At 47.3% G+C, this 17,993-nt stretch overlaps 1 protein-coding gene across 1 annotated transcript; it reads left to right on the top strand.

Annotated features, from left to right (window-relative positions):
* The first annotated feature begins 8,150 nt into the window (after positions 1–8,150).
* LOC117051844 (cytochrome P450 2G1-like) lies at positions 8,151–17,316 on the top strand. The gene is made up of 9 exons (XM_033158539.1): positions 8,151–8,522; positions 9,488–9,650; positions 10,428–10,577; positions 10,696–10,856; positions 11,845–12,021; positions 13,109–13,250; positions 15,887–16,074; positions 16,223–16,364; positions 17,117–17,316. The coding sequence occupies exons 1-9, from the start codon at positions 8,343–8,345 to the stop codon at positions 17,296–17,298; spliced, it is 1,485 nt and encodes a 494-aa protein (XP_033014430.1). The 5' UTR covers positions 8,151–8,342; the 3' UTR covers positions 17,299–17,316.
* The last annotated feature ends 677 nt before the right edge of the window (positions 17,317–17,993 follow it).

Here is a 17,993-nt window from a genome sequence, read left to right as displayed (position 1 = left end):
ATTTTTCGAGTTTCACCTGTATGTATTCAGATGTGGGAGGCAGGGGGAATAAGAAATAGTAAAGGAGCTTCTCCCAGCTAGAAGCATCAAGGGAGCCCTCTACACCCTGCCACCCATTCTAACAATTCAGGGGTTCAGAGGGACAAGTAGCCTATGGAAATAACTTCCCCTTCCCCAAACAATATATGCAATGTTCGCTTCCTCCAAGAAAGCAGGTTGGAGACCTGGGTGAAACTGGTCCAAATTTACAGCTAAGGGGCAATTTTTGCCATCCAACCTGTTGAATTCCTGATCCTCCAGGACACAAATAGCCCTTCTACTGAGACAGGGAAAGCATAAACTGATGGGCATTGCCCAGCTGAAGGCTCTACTTGGTTTGAGGCAAAAAACATGTGTGTGTGTTTGTGACATGTAGGCTCCTCTGTGCAACTGAGAGCTGGATTTGGGCTCAGAAGGGCCGGTCGAGCTAAACTGACTTTTGCTGTCACCTGAGGTTTGTTTGTGCTTGTGTGGCAAAGTCAGTAGAGGGTACATTTGTCTGGAAAACCCAACCAGTCCTCAAAAAAGGGAGCCAGTGTGGTGTAGTGGTTAAGAGCGATAGACTCGTAATCTGGGGAACCGGGTTCGTGTCTCCACTCCTCCACATGCAGCTGCTGGGTGACCTTGGGCTAGTCACACTTCTCTGAAGTCTCTCAGCCCCACTCACCTCACAGATTGTTTGTTGTGGGGGAGGAAGGGAAAAGGAGAATGTGAGCCGCTTTGAGACTCCTTCGGGTAGCGATAAAGAAGGATATCAAATCCAAACTCTTCTTCTTCTTCAAAATAAATTAACCAGCTTAAGGGGGGGGGGGTGCTGGTGAGAATTGTTTCTACGGCAGCCAGTCTGGTGAGGAGCACCTGGGAGGCAGGGGAACTACACACAGGACTGGTCTCCTGGCAGTGGGGTCGCTGTTGTGAGGCAGGGCAAGACAGTAGTGAAGGCCGGGGGCATTACTGGAGCTAGTGTAGAAGTCCTCCTGGTACACCAAAACTGCGTCCAGCACTGTGCTTGCAGTGTCCCAGTGGATGAGAGCCAGGCTCTGCAGTGAGTGAGCAAGTGGCAGGTGTGGCCTGTGAAGGGCCTTCTGAGTCCAGGGTCCCTGGGTGACCAGCGGCAGAATGTATGCCTGCTCTGACCAGGGCAGGCACACTCCGGGGGGGGGGGAGGTGTGTGGCATGAAGGGTGCCCTCCTAGGCACGGGATAGCTGCTCAGGTGCACGGAGCAGCGAACACAGCCTGCAGCCAGGGGTGGAGCGAGTTGCTGATGGCGGGCATTCGGCGAGCGACCCGCCTACGACTCCTAAGCCTCCCCCAGCTGTTAAAACGAAGGGGTAAGGGGGGAATCCCGCTAGTAAAGCGGCACAGCTCCCCCCTTCCCCTGATGGCTCGGGGTAGGCTTGGGAGTCGCGGGCAGGTGGTGCGCCAAATGTCACCCCCCTCAGCGAAAACACCCAGGATGCCCCACCCCCACCGCATCCCCTTCCTCCACCCCTGTGGGTGACCTACCTCCTGATGCCAGGAGACTGGGTAACAATACTGACTTAACTGCTCCTGGCAACCCTGAAATGGATGGCTGAGAAAATATTCCTAATTGTTTTTAGAATGCTTAAAAGAAAATATTGATGTGCTTGCTGCCCTGGGCGAGAAATAAATTGAAATAACAACTATGATGTAATATGGGTTTGTAGCAACACTGGATTACTTTATAAATCAGATCTCTTAGAAACACACACACACACACACACGGCACCTGCATGTTGGGCATGCCAGATATCCAGATTGCTATTTGCATTCGCAGTGTCATTTAAAAATGTCTGCAGACAAAAAATAAGCAAATCAGCGCCCCAATCCCATGTAATAAGACTTAGGAAAGATCGTGAACTTGTTGCTACCTTTTGTTTCAGGGCTGATTCTAAACTCTTCTGTCGCTGCTACACCAAAATCCTGGGTTTCTCTGTTATTTCCCGAGCTCAGCTAACACTTCTGCCTGTAGGAAGATGGAAAACCGGCTTCAAAATAAACTTATGCTCAGGGCTATTCTTTATCGCCTGCCTTACACTACTAAGGGCTCATCCAAACTTTCCTTTGCTGCATCCTGGGGGAAGCAGCAGGGCATAAAATATGTGCTTGGACATGGACTGGGAAAGTGAGGAGCTGTGTGGAGAAAGTGCTGGGCAACAGGTTAAGTGTGGATGAGCCTGAGGTTTTTCAAAATGAGGCTTATGTGAACCATTGACAAGATCCTCTGCTATATCTGTAGAACTGACCACTCCCCAATAGCCAAAGAACTCCACTTTAATTAAGGTTCAGAAAGGAACTGGTTCACTCTGGACCAGATAGCCTCATCACCAAGATTCACAGGCTCTGCTTTTTCTGGTTCCAGCCTTTCCAAATCTCCTGCTCAGGCCAAACCTAAATTTATTTCTTATTGGCAAAAACCAGCAGTATCCAATGAGGATAATGACAGGATTTGCTAGTACATATTGAACTACTTATGGCTTTGGGAACAGCTGCCACTTTCCTCACCCAGAGCCAGGTTTACCAGCCACAGATATTTTTGAGACAGCCCCTTCTTCCCTTTTGGGAAGAGCTGTGGCTCGGGGGTAGAGCACCTGCTTTGCATGCAAAAGGTCCCAGGTTCGATACCTGGCAGCACCTCCAGATAGGGCTGTTCATTTCCCCTTCCTGAAATCCCGGGAGAACCGCTGCCAATTTGTGTCAAGAGAATACTGAGCCAGTTTGGCTCAGAATAAGGACTCCTGCATTCCTTTCCCCAGTTTTGATGTTACTGAGCCAGATCTAAGCGGCTTCCGTCTGCACATCCCAGCCTCAGCCTCCTGGCAAGTTGTGCACAACAGTTCCCTGGTCCTTGCCAGATATCTTCAGCCTTTGCACACGTGGATTTTGTTGCTCTCACGTGGCTGAAGCCCATAACAATTTGGGCAGCACGTATTGTCCGAGCCGCAGAATGTTTTTGTTACGCAATCTGCTTAAGTGGCTCCTTTTTCAAGGACATAATGAAGAACGGGTTTGGACCAACCCTTTGAGAGGTTTAGCGTTACCTGTTGTGCTCAGGGTGGATTCCCCAAAGGCTAATCCTCTCTTTTCACAGCCTTTTGTCCTTTATAGATTCTCTCTCTTTCTTTCCCTTGCTTGCTCCTTCTGGCTTCTCAGGGAACTGTGACGGTACGATTAGGCACAATGAGTTTGGCAAACACTGGGCGCCTGATTGTGTAACTCGCATTGGGCTGCCACCATAACTCTGCAGCTGAAAACAGAAAGCATGAACAATGGTTAGAACCAAAGGCCCAGAGCATCAGCAGCACAATTGGATGGTTTTTTATATTTTAAAATACATGTATATTATGCTTACAGGGGAAAAACCACCTTTGGGTCTTTCTGGCAGGTCATAATTATTGAGGAACTTGCACACTGGACAGAGAGGTACGATGTGGAGCACTTATATCATTCAGATATTGAAATATCAGTACATAACAAAATAGAAAATTCTTTCCAGTAGCACCTTAGAGACCATGCACACGAAAGCTCATACCAAGAACAAACTCAGTTGGTCTCTAAGGTGCTACTGGAAAGAATTTTCTATTTTGTTTCGACTATGGCAGACCAACACGGCTACCCACCTGTAACCAGTACATAACAGATATGCTGAGCCAAAATTGGTGGGGGTGGGGGCATTGCTGCAGTGGTTGGAGAGGGAGTAAAGTCCCAAGACAGATACAGAATACCTCTGTTAAGGGGATAAAATTCCGGGGTGAGAGCCTACTCAACAGCCCAGCTCATCAGGGTGCAAGTCCCCTGCGGGTCCATGCAGTCAGTAAAAGAAGGAAGTTTTAGCCAAGTAATCTGGAGCAAAGCAGCGGTCAGTAGACCATGATCTTTATTGTTGTGCGACAGGTCCCCACAGGAGTAAGAACCCTGAGCATGGGGTGACATCCTCTTTTAAAACTTCCCTCTTTCCCCCAGAATACATTTCAAGCAGCATCATTGATACATCATCACCACATCACTAACATATCACAAATGGGGAGGGGTACACAAGTTCAACATTAGGTCACTTGATCAGACACCTTTCCCAACACCTCTTAAGTACCCATAAAATAAAACTCTTTACATCTCCTTGCACTCAGGACTTGTCTGGAGATGGGCTTTCAGAACACCCAACTTGCTCAACTGCCTCTGCAGATGTCTAGTGTTGCCCCCTTGGTCACTCCCTGGTTGGGGGGGGGGGGCCCTGTATGTGCTCTCACGCTTGGTCTCATTATGGCGGAATGCTCTGTTCCTGCTGCCCACGTGATTTCCCGCTTCTTGGTCCATGGAGGGAGGTGGAGCCCCAATTCACATTTCTTTAAGGGTTAAAACGGCATCGGAATGAGGGGAGTCGGTTAAAGTATGGATTTCCTACAAATTTATAAAGCTAGGTACCTGAGCTGTCAAGTCGAAAGGATACATTCAGGCATAATATTTGTAACACTGTAACAACTTTAAAGATGTGCCCCCCCCCTCCGGTCATTTCCGTAACACTCAAAAAAGCCTGTCGAAAGTGTGTTGTGTTGTGTTGGGGTGGGGGGAATGACCTGCCGAAGGTTGTCTACACTGTGCTGTCTCTCAGAGGCATCTCAGGTCTTTTCATGCCTTGATAAATATTAGTCAGCTGGGGCCATACATGGTTGAGGTATGGAGGATCAGTTAGCGTTCTCGCCTCCTCGCCTCTGTTCACAAGGGTTTGAGTGGTTGGTGGGTAAACAAAGGAACTCAAAGTGCAAAGTCAGGCTCCCAAAGGGAGAGTTATTCCCTTGCAGGGGGTTGCGTAACACCAGCTGCAACCCAATCTCGTTTTACATAACTGCTGGTGCAAAGCTCAGCCGCCACCTCCTCGCCTGCTTCTGTTGATCCTCTTGCTCGCAGAACACTTCCCAATCTCTCATTGATTTTTAATGTTTCTAAAATGCTTTCCTGTTTGCTAAGGTTTTAAATGAAGCAATCGCCAAGCATTCTTGACCCAGGACAGTTGGCTGAAAGGCCAAGGCCACTGAGCTGAGAGTTGACAACACCCGTGGTTGATTTTGAGGTAGCCATGAGTTCCAAGCAGCGGAACCTTTTCCCAGCTGGTGCTGAAGCATGGAAGTGCCTCGCCGTTCCTTTTTTAAAATGATTTTTATTTTTTTTAAAAAAATTCAATTTTACATTTCGAAATAAACATTTTACAAACTTTAAGACACCCAATGACTTCCCTTCTTCTCCTTCCATGGTTCGTTTTGCACATCCTCTATTCCTGCATATTTTACCTTAACCATTCAAATCAGATTTCCAGTTTTACAACAATCAATTATTACCCACACTGTTGAATTTATCTTAACGCTGCCAGCCTTTTCAGGCTGCGTATAGTTGTTTTCCACGTATTCAATGAATATTTTCCACTCTTCTTTAAATATAGGTTCTTCTTGCACTCTTATTCCATTTATAATAATAATAATAATATTTATTATTTGTACCCCGCCCATCTGGCTGGATTTCCCCAGCCACTCTGGTAGTAGCACCTTAGAGACCAACTAAGTTTGTTCTTGGTATGAGCTTTCGTGTGCATGCACACTTCCGAAGGTGCTACTGTGCATGCACACTTCTCTAAGGTGCTACTGGAAGGAATTTATTTATTTATTATCTTATTCTATATGTTAAACCTGAGAGTTCTGCATATTCTATCATCTTAAGTTGCCAATCCTCCTTACGAGGGACCTCGCTCACTTTCCATTTGGGGGCTAACAAAACATGGGCCGCTGTTGCTTTCCTACATAAACAGGCTTTTCTGACACCCAGGCAATTCTGTCTGGATTATTCCCAATAGAAAGGACTCTGGTCTTTAGGGGAAAGCAATTTTAAACATTCCCCCTGTTGTGATATTATGACATGACGAGCTGCGAACGCTGCAGCAAGGTCACAAGACTCAAGAGTCATGTTTCCTCTCTGTGGGAATTACACTGGGCATACCAGCTCCCACACATGTGATGTCATTGTATTTTATTATTGTACTTTCTTCTTTCTGTTTTTGCATCAGGAGATGCAGACGCATTTACAGACAGCTCTGAATTATGAGCTGCTACGCAGAGGCATACTCTGCTCTTTATCTACAATAAAGTAGATCTTAGCCAAATGGCTTGTGTATGTTGTTTTCAAGCTGGGAACAACTGCATATTACATTGTGCCCCTGGACTCCAGAAGCCAGAGGGCACAGAAGCTTCGTCCGCCTTGGGGTCAGTCTCTCAACTCTCCCCAACTCATTATAAATCATTTCCCAAGGAAGTGCCTTGTCGTCCTTTGGGCAGCTGGAGCACTCGTATCACATGAATTTTTGAATGGTCGTGAATTTTCCAAGTGGTGCCTTGTTGAAATTGCCCTGGATGAGAAAGGACTCCCAAGCCTTGTACGAAGTCAGACCACCCAGCCCCAAACAGTTTACTCCATCCAGAGTTTGTTTCCACACCCTATGGGATGAGGTGGAGAATCTTCAGGCAGGGCCTTCGCAGTGGCCTCTAGACCATGCAGAGGTGGGAAGGACAGAGGGAGAATAACCTCCTGTTGCGCCTATGATGTTTCGGGGTTTTCTGTGCACAAGGGGAAAGGCAACGCTGTCAGGCATGGAGCCCTTGGGTGGCTTTGGCAAATGCTCAACTTGTCGCCCTCTGGAGCCAGCCCCAGTTTACCAGCTGGAACTGTCTTCCACTGAGTCAGAACACTGGTCCATCCAGTTTGTCATAGTCTGCACTGACTAGCAGTGGCTCTCCAGAGTTTCAGACAGAGAGTCTCTTACAGCTCCATCTGGATATGCCAGGGATTGAACCTGGTCCTGAGGCCTTCTGCATGCAAGGCAGCTCACAGAACTGTAGCTAGAAGGGACTGTTGTTGTTTAGCCGTTTAGTCATGTCCGACTCTTCGTGACCCCACGGACCAGAGCACGCATGGCACCCCTATCCTCCACTGCCTCCCACAGTTTGGCCAAACTCATGCCAGTCGCTTTGAGAACACTGTCCAACCATCTCATCCTCTGTCGTCCCCTTCTCCTTGTGCCCTCCATCTTTCCCAACATCAGGGTCTTTTCAAGGGAGTCTTCTCTTCTCCTGAGGTGGCCAAAGTATTGGAGCCTCAGCTTCAGGATCTGTCCTTCCAGTGAGCACTCAGGGCTGATTTCCTTCAGAATGGATAGGTTTGATCTTCTTGCAGTCCATGGGACTCTCAAGAATCTCCTTCAGCACCATAATTCAAAAGCATCAATTCTTCGGCGATCAGCCTTCTTTATGGTCCAGCTCTCACTTCCATACTTCCTGGAAAACCATAGCTTTAACTGTACGGACCTTTGTCGGCAGGGTGATGTCTCTGCTTTTTAAGATGGTGTCTAGGTTTGTCATTGCTTTTCTCCCAAGAAGCAGGCATCTAGCGAACCCCTATGCAATGCAGGAATCACAGCTGAAGGCTTCTTTCCCAGCCTGGCTATGAGATGCTGTCAGAGATTGAACCCAGCACCTTCTGCATGTGGGGCTGGTGACCTGCTACTGAGCTATGGCCCTGCCTGGGCAGGCAACAGTTCTCCCCATGATCTCAGACAAACATCTTGAAGAATAGAACTTTTAACCGGACGCTGTTTCTGGGACCTAGCAATGGGCTCATACATGGAGGAGCAATGATTTCCCTAACCCAGTATATAAGCAGAGGTTGTAGATCACAGGACTTAACTCCTAGGGGCCGAGGTCCCTTTTGCCCCCAATAAAATATTTGAGCCCTCCTCCCAAAAAAGTTGATTGGCTTTTCCATTCAAATGGTGTGCATGCATTTGTGATCAATGTTGTGGGGCGGGACTTACCTGGGCCCCCTAATATTTTATTCAAGTTGGCACCCCTGCTGTAGATAATAATAATAAGCACATACAGATCTCCTGGATGCTCAAAGGGACTTTCCTGATAAATATTGACAGGAAGTCTTTGTGTCATTGATTTCTGCAGACTCTGATCCTAAATCTGCCTGCTTCTGTATGCAGTTAAAAAAAACAACAGCCTTCTTCAGTTTAGCCAAGAAATCTTCCACGTGCCCCTAATGCTCACTTTGAACTCAGAGGGGAATCCATCCATCCTCTACCTTCCCCACACAATGAATGTTACATTGAAACCCAATCTTGTTTTCCTGCTCCGCAACGAAGTCCAAGAGGCCAGGCTAGCTGGTTTCACTTACAGGGCACGGGCATATAATGGGTGCGCCGAGGTTGGCCTTCAGCTGAATTCTCAGCCACTTGGCCATGGAGCTTGGAGGGGCACTGAGCATCTTCCTGGGCATCTGCGTCTCCTGCTTGCTCCTCATCTCGGCATGGAAGAGGATGCACAAGGAAGGGAAGTTGCCCCCTGGGCCAACGCCCTTGCCTTTCATTGGCAACTTGCTGCAAATCAAAACCAGCGAGCCCTTTAAGTCCTTTTTGGCGGTGAGTTGTGCTCTCTTTGCCATCAGAAGCTTAGGAGGAAATGGGGGGGAGGAATGCATGGCTGGGCTGGGGCTGTATGCTTAGTTTTCAAGAATTCTTGTGTTTCAAACTGCCCAAGTGGAGCCAGGGAACAGTTATGAGTGTCCATGTTCCACCTTCCGCAAGGTAGCTCTTATGATGGCTCCAGCCAGGTGAGACCAGAGGTCTGCTCAGCTCAGCACCTGTGGCTGAGCACAACTCTTTGGAAAGCCCCCAGAGGGGCCTATAGGCAACATCACCCCCACTTTTTGCTCCACAAAGGCTACTGAGAGGTATGTTGCCTCTGAAAATGGAAGCCTTATATCACCTATTATGAGCAAATACCCACTGACCAAATACCTACCCTGCATGAATTAATTTTAGTTCTACTTACAGCCACCCACGTAAGTGTCTACCACCATAATGAAAAAACAAAATCGAAAATTCTTTCTGGTAGCACCTTAGAGACCAACTGAGTTTGTTCCTGGTCTGCCACCATCACCACTTAACTCTATGTTGTGTGAAGTAGGACTCCCCCCCCCCCATTCTGAATCTCTTGCTAACGAATCTATTTGAATGACAGCATGTTATAAAATTAATTGCAGGGTGTGTGTGTGTGTGTGTGTGTGTGTGTATCCACTTTCTCCACTCCATATATGCTTGGCAGGGGGTTGGACTGGATGGCCCTTGTGGTCTCTTCCAACTCTATGATTCTATGATTCTATTCTATATGCCAGCCTGGTGCCCTCCAGATGTTTTGGACTACAAATCCCATCAAACCCAGCCAGCATGGTTATGGTAGCTAGGGCTGATGGGAATTGTAGTCCAAAACACCTGGATGGCACCAGGTTGGCCCAGGTGGATTGAAGGCTTTTTACAACCTTCTTTCATGCCTCCTGCTTTGCCTGCTTTCCCCATTGTCGTCTTAACTATGGTTTCTTCTGCAGCTGCAGCAAAAATATGGTCCCGTGTTCACGGTGTACCTTGGGCCGCGGAGAGTTGTGGTCCTGTGCGGACATGAGGCAGTGAAGGAAGCTCTGGTGGACCAAGCTGAGGAGTTCAGTGGGCGAGGGGAGCTGGCTTCTATTGACCGGAACTTCAATGGCTTTGGTGAGTCGAGTAGATCTGGTGGGTTCTGCTAATACAACATGGAGAAACTTTTATGATTGGTAAAGGAGAGTCTGTTCTGCAGGTAGGAAAAGAGCAGAAATTCATATTTAAAGGTGAACTGGTTGAATCTGACCTTTTTGAAACAATACAGAAACCAAAACATGGCCATCCTTCAGAATTTGCAGCTCTCCAAATTTTGCAGTGAAATTCTCCAAACAAGTAATGCGTACCAAAATGTGTCCGCTAGGGTAGTGTCCATAAAAATGGATATGTAAGATTCAAAGATCTTTTATATTAGGGGGAATTGGTTGCAAAAAATGTATATACTAGGAGAATATCACAATTGCATGTTGATTAATATTCACGAAGGCTTTAAAAAGAAGAATTTCAAACTGGCATGGGAATGTGGAGGACCAAACTTAAGTTTGGGAAAAATATGAAAGTGGAAGAAACTGAGATCTACAGATTTTCCCATCTCTAGGTGGGAATAGCCTTTCTCAACTGGGTGTTCTTCAACTGTTTTGAACTACAGTCAGTGAGGTCTGCTGTAAGGTGAGGGAGCTTATTGGGGTCAGGCACAGATGGGTTATCGCTGATGTAAATTGCCACCAGAATTTCTTAAATTTCCTGCCAGGCAGAACCTCTCCTGGGCTTGAGAGTTGAGGAACTCAGTTGTAATATGTGCCTGCCTTGTTCAGGCCTAAATATGGAGGGCAGGAGATAAGATTTTGTATCAACCATGGCTGCCCTAATGAATGCCACTGCCTTCGTTTCCAGGAGTTGCTTTGGCCAACGGGGAACGGTGGAGGCAGCTCCGTCGCTTCTCCCTCACCACACTGAGGAATTTTGGGATGGGGAAACGGTCCATTGAGGAGCGGATCCAGGAGGAGGCCCAGTACCTGCTGGAGGAGTTTAGGAAAACTAAAGGTTAGTGTTGGCCTCGCCCAACTCCTTCCACAGTGCTGCCGCCGCCGCCAGAGACTTGTGGAGATGGAAATGGGGGAAGGGTGCCGCCACCACTGACCCTTGGCTTTGTGCTTTTCAGGACTGCCCTTTGACCCCACCTTCTTCCTAAGCCGCACGGTCTCCAATGTCATCAGCTCTGTTGTCTTTGGCAGTCGCTTTGAATATGACGACAAGGTTTTTCTCTCCTTGTTGCGCATGATCAACGAGAGCTTCATTGAGATGAGCACCCCTTGGGCACAGGTAATGGATAATTCTGGAGGGGAGTCTGCCTGTTCTTCTTTCTGCGAGGTGGAAGCATTCCAAAAATGGAACCTCAGCTTCTCAAGATGACAATGGGGAGAGGCAATAGACCCCTTCTCTGGGAGTCTCAGCTCTTTATTTATTTATTTTAATAATTTTTTATAATTCGATTTTACAACTCCATTCCCAATCATGAACACATATGGTAAAAATACAGTTGCATAAGATTCTTCTGAATCTCAGAACTTCCCCCCTCCCTTCCGTGGGTTCTTCAAGTAAAAATTTTTTTAACGGTGGCACTGTGGTCTAAACCACTGAGCCTAGGGCTTGCTGATCAGAAGGTCGGCGGTTTGAATCCCTGTGACGGGGCGAGCTCCTGTTGCTCGGTCTCAGCTCCTGCCAACCTAGCAGTTCGAAAGCACGTCAAAGTGCAAGTAGATAAATAGGTACCGCTCCGGCGGGAAGGTAAATGGTGTTTCCGTGAGCTGCTCTGGTTCACCAGAAGTGGCTTAGTCATGCTGGCCACATGACCCGGAAGCTGTCTGCGGACAAACGCTGGCTCCCTCGGCCAGTAAAGCGAGATGAGCGCCACAACCCCAGAGTCGTTCGCGACTGGACTTAACAGTCAGGGGTCCATTTACCTTTTAATAAGTCCATTTAGTTTGCTATCTTCCATTGTACCCAAAGTCATTGCAAGTTATTTACAACCTGCCCAAGAGTTCAAGTATCTACAGTGGTCTTTCAAATATAATGCAAATTTGTCCCATTCTTTATTGAAGCTTTGATCCTCCTGATTTCTGATCTTCCCAGGTAATCCTGACATCTCTGCATAGTCCAGTAGTTTCTGCCAGTCCTCCTTAGTGGGAATCTTACCGTCTTTCCATCTCTGGGCAAAACTCTCTGCTCTTTATTCCTCTCAGTGTACAAGCTGTGTTCCTTGGGTGCATGATCTCGGAATACAGCAACAATGGCTGCTTTCCCCTTCCAGCTCTATGACATGTATTCCTGCGTCATGCAATACTTGCCCGGGAGACACAACCGCATCTACTACCTCATCGAGGAGCTGAAAGATTTCATTGCGGAGAGAATCAAAACGAACCAAGCAACACTTGATCCCAACAATCCGCGGGATTTCATTGACTGCTTCCTTATCCAGATGGAGAAGGTACCAGAATGGATCCCCCCCTTCAGCGGCAGCCACGGGAGAAGGGAAGGGAACCAAAGTGGATCATATTATTTGAAATTGGGGAGGGAAGCCCCCCCCCCCAGTATAGTAGCAGCAATATTTGGAATCCTGGTTGTGTGTGCAGCTCTCCTCGCTCAGAAACATGCTCTGAAAGGCAACCAAAATGCTTGGGGGTGGCTTGGTGCATTTTTCCCTATGAGGAAAGGTTACATATCGGGTTTTCCGGTTGGGGGAAAAAGACAGCTCAGAGGAGACATAGCAGAAGTTTGTCCAATTATGCATGGTGTATGCCAAGGGTGGGGAACCTTTTTCTGCCCTAGGGCCATCTCCCCATGGCAGTGGTGCATGGAGCCAGAGGAAAAAGTGGGCTGAGCAATGAGTTTTAATGTGACCTTTGCATGACAGTTTCTGTAACACCCACACCCCTCCCTATCTGTCCAGACAAGCAAGAGGCATTAACAGAGTCAGTGCTGGATTTATGTATAAGCTAAACAAGCTATAGCTTAGGGCCCCACTCTCTTGGGCCCCCCAAAAAAAATTTAAAGGAAAAAACAACTAGATGTACATTTCCAAAATATAAGATAAAAAACAGATAAAATAAAACCTACATACAGTTAGAGCTTAATAATTTGTTGTTCAGTCGTTCAGTCTTGTCCGACTCTTCGTGACCCCATGGACCAGAGCATGCCAGGCACCCCTATCCTCCACTGCCTCCCACAGTTTGGCCAATATTTCACTATTAATATACTTCTTCTTAATTGTATTTCACTGTTAATAGACTTCTTCTTAATTGTATTTCAGTTCAACAATTACTTTGATAAAATACATATTCTGGCTTGAGATACCTATCAGGTCCATAAATTACCATATAGCATATATTCAACACAAAGAACAGCGACAATTTGTTGTTGACAAGTTGGACATATGAAGGGCCCCATTACCTTCAGTAGTCAAAGCACACTTTTGAACCATAAAACCATTCTTGCCACCAATGGCCTTGCTTGCGTATACGGTTCACATTCACGCACATGCACACACATATGCTAATTTCTTTGTTCCTTCAAAGGAAAAAGGGAACCCTTCCAGTGAATTCAACCTGAAGAATTTGGTCCTCACCACCCTCAACCTGTTCTTTGCTGGGACAGAGACGGTCAGCTCCACCCTGAGATATGGATTCCTCTTCTTGATGAAACACCCAGAAGTGGAAGGTAGGGAGGATGACATCTGGGACTGGCAGAAGTCAAGCAAGTGCTGAAGCTCCTTTATAGCGAGTCAGACGTTTGTTCCATCTAGCTCAGTACTGTCAACACTTACTTGCAGCAGCTCACCAGACAGCCTCTCCTGGCCTGGAGATGCCATTGGGGATTGAACCCTAGACCTACTCCCACTGAGCCATGGCTCTTTCTACAAGCCAAGTTAGTTACTATCACATTCCTTTAGGGCAGCCTTCATCTGCCTGTGGCTCTTCAGGTATTTTGGGCTACAATGCCCATCAGACCCAGTCGGCACAGCAATTGTATTCTGAAATATATAGAGGCACCAAGTTGGTAAAGGCTGGTTTAGGGTTGAAACAGTACCTGAAAGTATAGCAATCCAGGTCTGTAGCCAAATAATACCCATTAAGCTTAGATACCAGCATGTGTGTTGTTGTTTAGTCGTTTATTCGTGTCCAACTCTTTGTGACCCCATGGACCAGAGCAAGCCAGGCACTCCTGTCTTCCACTGCTTCCCGCAGTTTGGTCAGGCTCATGTTGGTAGCTTCGAGAACACTGTCCAACCATCTCGTCCTCTTGTCATCCCCTTCTCCTTCTGCCCTCAATCTTTCCCAACATTAGGGTCTTTTCCAGGGAGTCTTCTCTTCTCATGAGGTAGCCTCAGCTTCAGGATCTGTCCTTCCAGTGAGCGCTCAGGGCTGATTTCCTTCAGAATGGATAGGTTTGATCTTCTTGCATTCCATGGGACTCTCAAGATTCTCCTGCAGCACCACAATTCAAAAGCATCAATTCTTCAGCAATCAGCCTTCTTTATAGTCCAGCTCTCACTTCCATACATCACTACTGGGAAAACCACAGCTTTAACTATATGGACCTTTGTCAGCAAGGTGATGTCTGCTGCTCCAGAGAAGTGGACACAGGGCAATGGATTCAAACTACAAGAAAGAAGATTCCACCTAAACATTAGGAAGAACTTCCTGACAGTATGAGCTGTTGGACAGTGGAATTTGCTACCCAGGAGTGTGGTGGAGTCTCCTTCTTTGGAGGTCTTGAAGCAGAGGCTTGACAGCCATCTGTCAGGAATGCTTTGATGGTGTTTCCTGCTTGGCAGGGGGTTGGACTGGATGGCCCTTGTGGTCTCTTCCAACTCTATGATTCTATGATTCTTTTTAAGATGCTGTCTAGGTTTTTCATGGCTTTTCTCCCAAGAAGCAGGGAGAATGCTGTCACCATCTGCAGTGATCACGGAGCCCAAGAAAGTAAAATCTCTCACTGCCTCCATTTCTTCCCCTTCTATTTGCCAGGAGGTGATGGGACCAGTGGCCATGATCTTAGTTGTTTTTTGTTTTTTAAGCAGTTTGTAGCCAATCCGCTGCTGCCAATGGGGCTTTCCCCCAGAGTTTAATAGCAGGGGCGGGGCTTTCATTGGGATCACAGTGAAGTAGGGAACAGCTAATCCCATGCCCCCCTGGGCAGCCCCCACCTGGCTGCCTTTTCCCACATGTCCAGTCCAAGGGGTGGACCCTACCTGCCAGCTTTCTCTTCCAACCAGCCTCAATTTTCCTCATTGCAGAGCTCAGCAGGGAAGATGAAAAATGGGGGCAAGGCTGGGTTAGTTGGCTGTGCATGTCATTGACTCTGGCACCACCTGCTGTTGGGCTGTCTGCCTTCCACCCAGCCAATTCTAAGGGGCACCAGCCACCATTGTGGTCCCAATGAAAGCTGGCCTTTGCACACCTTCTTTGAAGAAAAAAAGAGAAAAGAAAGCACAATGGGCTTCCCAGTTACCTGTTTAGCATTAGATCTAAGTAAGCCCTGAGAAACAGAAGAGGAGAAGAATTGGAGGCCAAAGCAAAAATATCTCAATGTGAGATGGAGAAGAGGCCAGGTGCATATTGCAAGCATTCCTCACATAGGAAGCCAAGACAACAGAAATCACCAAGTCAAGTAGAAGGTGGAGGTTGGGTCACTGGGGCTTGACAGTGAAAGACCTCCCCTTCCATCCTCACACACCTTCCTTTCCCTGCAGCAATTTATTGATTCCCACATTAACGTTCAACTGGAGACAACTTCATTCCTGTCCCCTTCACATGGTTAATTGAGGAGTGATTCAATTACAGCTGCTCACCTCAGTTTTGACCCAATAATGAGGAGAGGAGAGAAAGTAGCCACTGCATATGAGTGAGGGGATATGGAAGTGGCCATCTCTGAAAGGGTTCCCTCTAGCTAACTCTTCTGCTCAGGAGGACTGAAGCAATTGCTCCCTACTTCGGAGCCATCAGTACTGTCTGCTGCAATGTCCCAGGAAGATAGCAGTAAGTTACGACTGCTGGATCTTCCAGGCATCGTTTTATACCAGCTTCTTTCAGGCCCATAGGAACTGAACAATGATGAGGAACTGTCAGGCATTAAACAAGGCTGAATGTGCCAAGTCCACTTGTTCCAGTTTAAGGTTTGATGGCTCTACATGATATACAGCTTCTAGTTCTAAGCTCCGGAAGGCACCTAATCCCAGGGCCATTCCACTCGCATCCATAATGTGCTTCTTTCTCTCACTGATGTGCTCAGAAGGCCACATTTTCACTTCCCCTGGTGGCTCTCCTAGAAGGTGTTTCTCCATGTCTCCACAGAGAAGGTCCACCAGGAAATTGACCACATCATTGGCCTCAACCGCATCCCTGCCAGCGAGGACAGGATGAACATGCCCTACACAGATGCCGTCATCCATGAGATCCAGAGGCTGACAGACATAGTCCCCATGGGAGTGCCACACACTGTGATGCGAGACACTCAATTCCGGGGGTACCACCTCCCCAAGGTGAGACAAGAGGGGAGTTAAGTTTAAAAGGAACAACCCTATGGGAAAAGGGGGGGGGGATGAAAGGGTGATCCATATCTGTTTATGAGGCCCTCGCTGTCCCTGTCAGTTCCATTTCAATATGGACCTCTGTTTCATGTCTTTCCAGGGCACCAATGTCTTCCCCTTACTAGGCTCAGTCTTACGTGATCCCAAATACTTCAGCAACCCCCAGAAGTTCAACCCTGGGCATTTCTTGGATGAGAAAGGGCGCTTTAAGAAGAATGATGCTTTTGTGCCATTTTCTTCAGGTAGGTCTTTGTCCCTGTTTGCTTTTTACTTCTTACTGAAAGTGGCCTTTGGCTAGTCAGCTCCCTTATATAGCTTAACCGAGCCTGCAGCACTGTTGTGAAGATACAATGGGGTGATTCCTGTGTGTGCCACCCTGAAAACTTTGGAAGAAATGTGGGAAACAAATGATGATGATTAAGAATAATAGCAGTAGTAGTTATAGCAATGGAGGTCATAGTACTGACACTGTACTAGACACTGAGGTCCAGTGCCGAGGGCCTTCTGGCGGTTCCCTCACTGCGGGAAGCGCAGTTACAGGGAACCAGGCAGAGGGCCTTCTCGGTAGTGGCACCCGCCCTGTGGAACACCCTTGTACCAGATGTCAAAGAGAAAAACAGCTACCAGGCTTTTAGAAGACATCTCAAGGCATCCCTGTTTAGGGAAGCTTTTAATGTTTAACAGACTATTGTATTTTAATATTTTGTTGGAAGACGCCCAGAGTGGCTGGGGAAACCCAGCCAGATGGGCAGGGTATAAATAATAATAATAATAATAATAATAATAATAATAATAATAATAATAATAATAATAATTGTTGTTGTTGTAGTAGTAGTAGTAGTATTGACAGAGAATAATGTGAGAGAGAAATATAAAGGCCGAAGGGAAGGTGGCTTTCCAAGACCTCTGTAGCACCTGCAGCCAGAGTGGAGCCCCCCTTGGCCAAGCAAATTATGACTTGTTTGGGTTCCTTTCTCTCTCTCTCTCTCCACAGGGAAGCGCGTCTGCCTGGGGGAAGCCATGGCTCGCATGGAGCTCTTCCTCTATTTCACAACCATCTTGCAAAGCTTCTCTCTGAAATCCCTTGTGCCTGCAAAGGACATTGACCTCTCCCCCAAACTGAGTGGCTTTGGGAACATCCCCCCAACATATGAGGTGTGCTTGGTGCCTCGCTGACCCCAGATTTGGCAAGCCGTTGCCTGTTGTGGGTGGGTGGGGGAGCCTGAGGGAGGGAGGGAGGGAGAGAGGAAGGGGTTTAGGGAGGGAGGGGAGAAGGTGCATATTGGGTTCACCTGTTCACCATGGGTCTTGTACTTTTTCATTTTGCCCTAAGCTGCTACAGAACTATGCAGAAACACCCCCGATTATTTAGTCATATTTTTAAGCCTGTGAACTGTCTGGGCTATGTGACTTTCCTCTCTCCTGCCCTGCTGTGTTGTGAGCTTCTGGGAACAGAAGATTGGGATAGATGGATTTGCTTAGTTTGACCCAGTGGGGCAATTCTTACAAAACAAACAAACAAACAAACAAACAAACAAACATAAGAACACAATCAAGAGCTGCTGGATCAGGTCACTGGCCTATCTAGCCTAGCATCCTGTTCTAACAGTGGCCAGCCAGATGGCTGTGGGAAGCCTGCAAATTTGACATGAGGGCAACAGTACTTTCCCCTCCTGAGATTTCCAGCAACTCATCTTTAGAAGCATTAGTGCCTCTGACGATGGAGATAGAGCATAGACATCATAGCCCTCTCCTCCTCCATTAATGTATCCAACCCTCTTTTAAAGCCATGTAAATTGGTGGACATCACTTCCTCCTGTGGGAGAGAGTTCCATAGTTTAACTCTGAAATGCATGAGGAAGGACTTTCTT

The sequence above is a fragment of the Lacerta agilis genome, chromosome 8 (assembly GCF_009819535.1).
Source record: "Lacerta agilis isolate rLacAgi1 chromosome 8, rLacAgi1.pri, whole genome shotgun sequence".
Lineage (NCBI taxonomy): Eukaryota > Metazoa > Chordata > Lepidosauria > Squamata > Lacertidae > Lacerta > Lacerta agilis.
This window is presented reverse-complemented; position numbering and strand designations above follow the sequence as displayed.

Excerpts from the sequence above, each read along its gene's own strand:
- LOC117051844 (XM_033158539.1), top strand. The coding sequence starts at position 8,343 with ATGGAGCTTGGAGGGGCACTGAGCATCTTCCTGGGCATCTGCGTCTCC. Across the intron at positions 8,523-9,487 it reads CCTTTAAGTCCTTTTTGGCG|CTGCAGCAAAAATATGGTCC; the intron begins GTGAGTTGTGCT and ends TTTCTTCTGCAG. Across the intron at positions 10,857-11,844 it reads TGAGCACCCCTTGGGCACAG|CTCTATGACATGTATTCCTG; the intron begins GTAATGGATAAT and ends TTCCCCTTCCAG.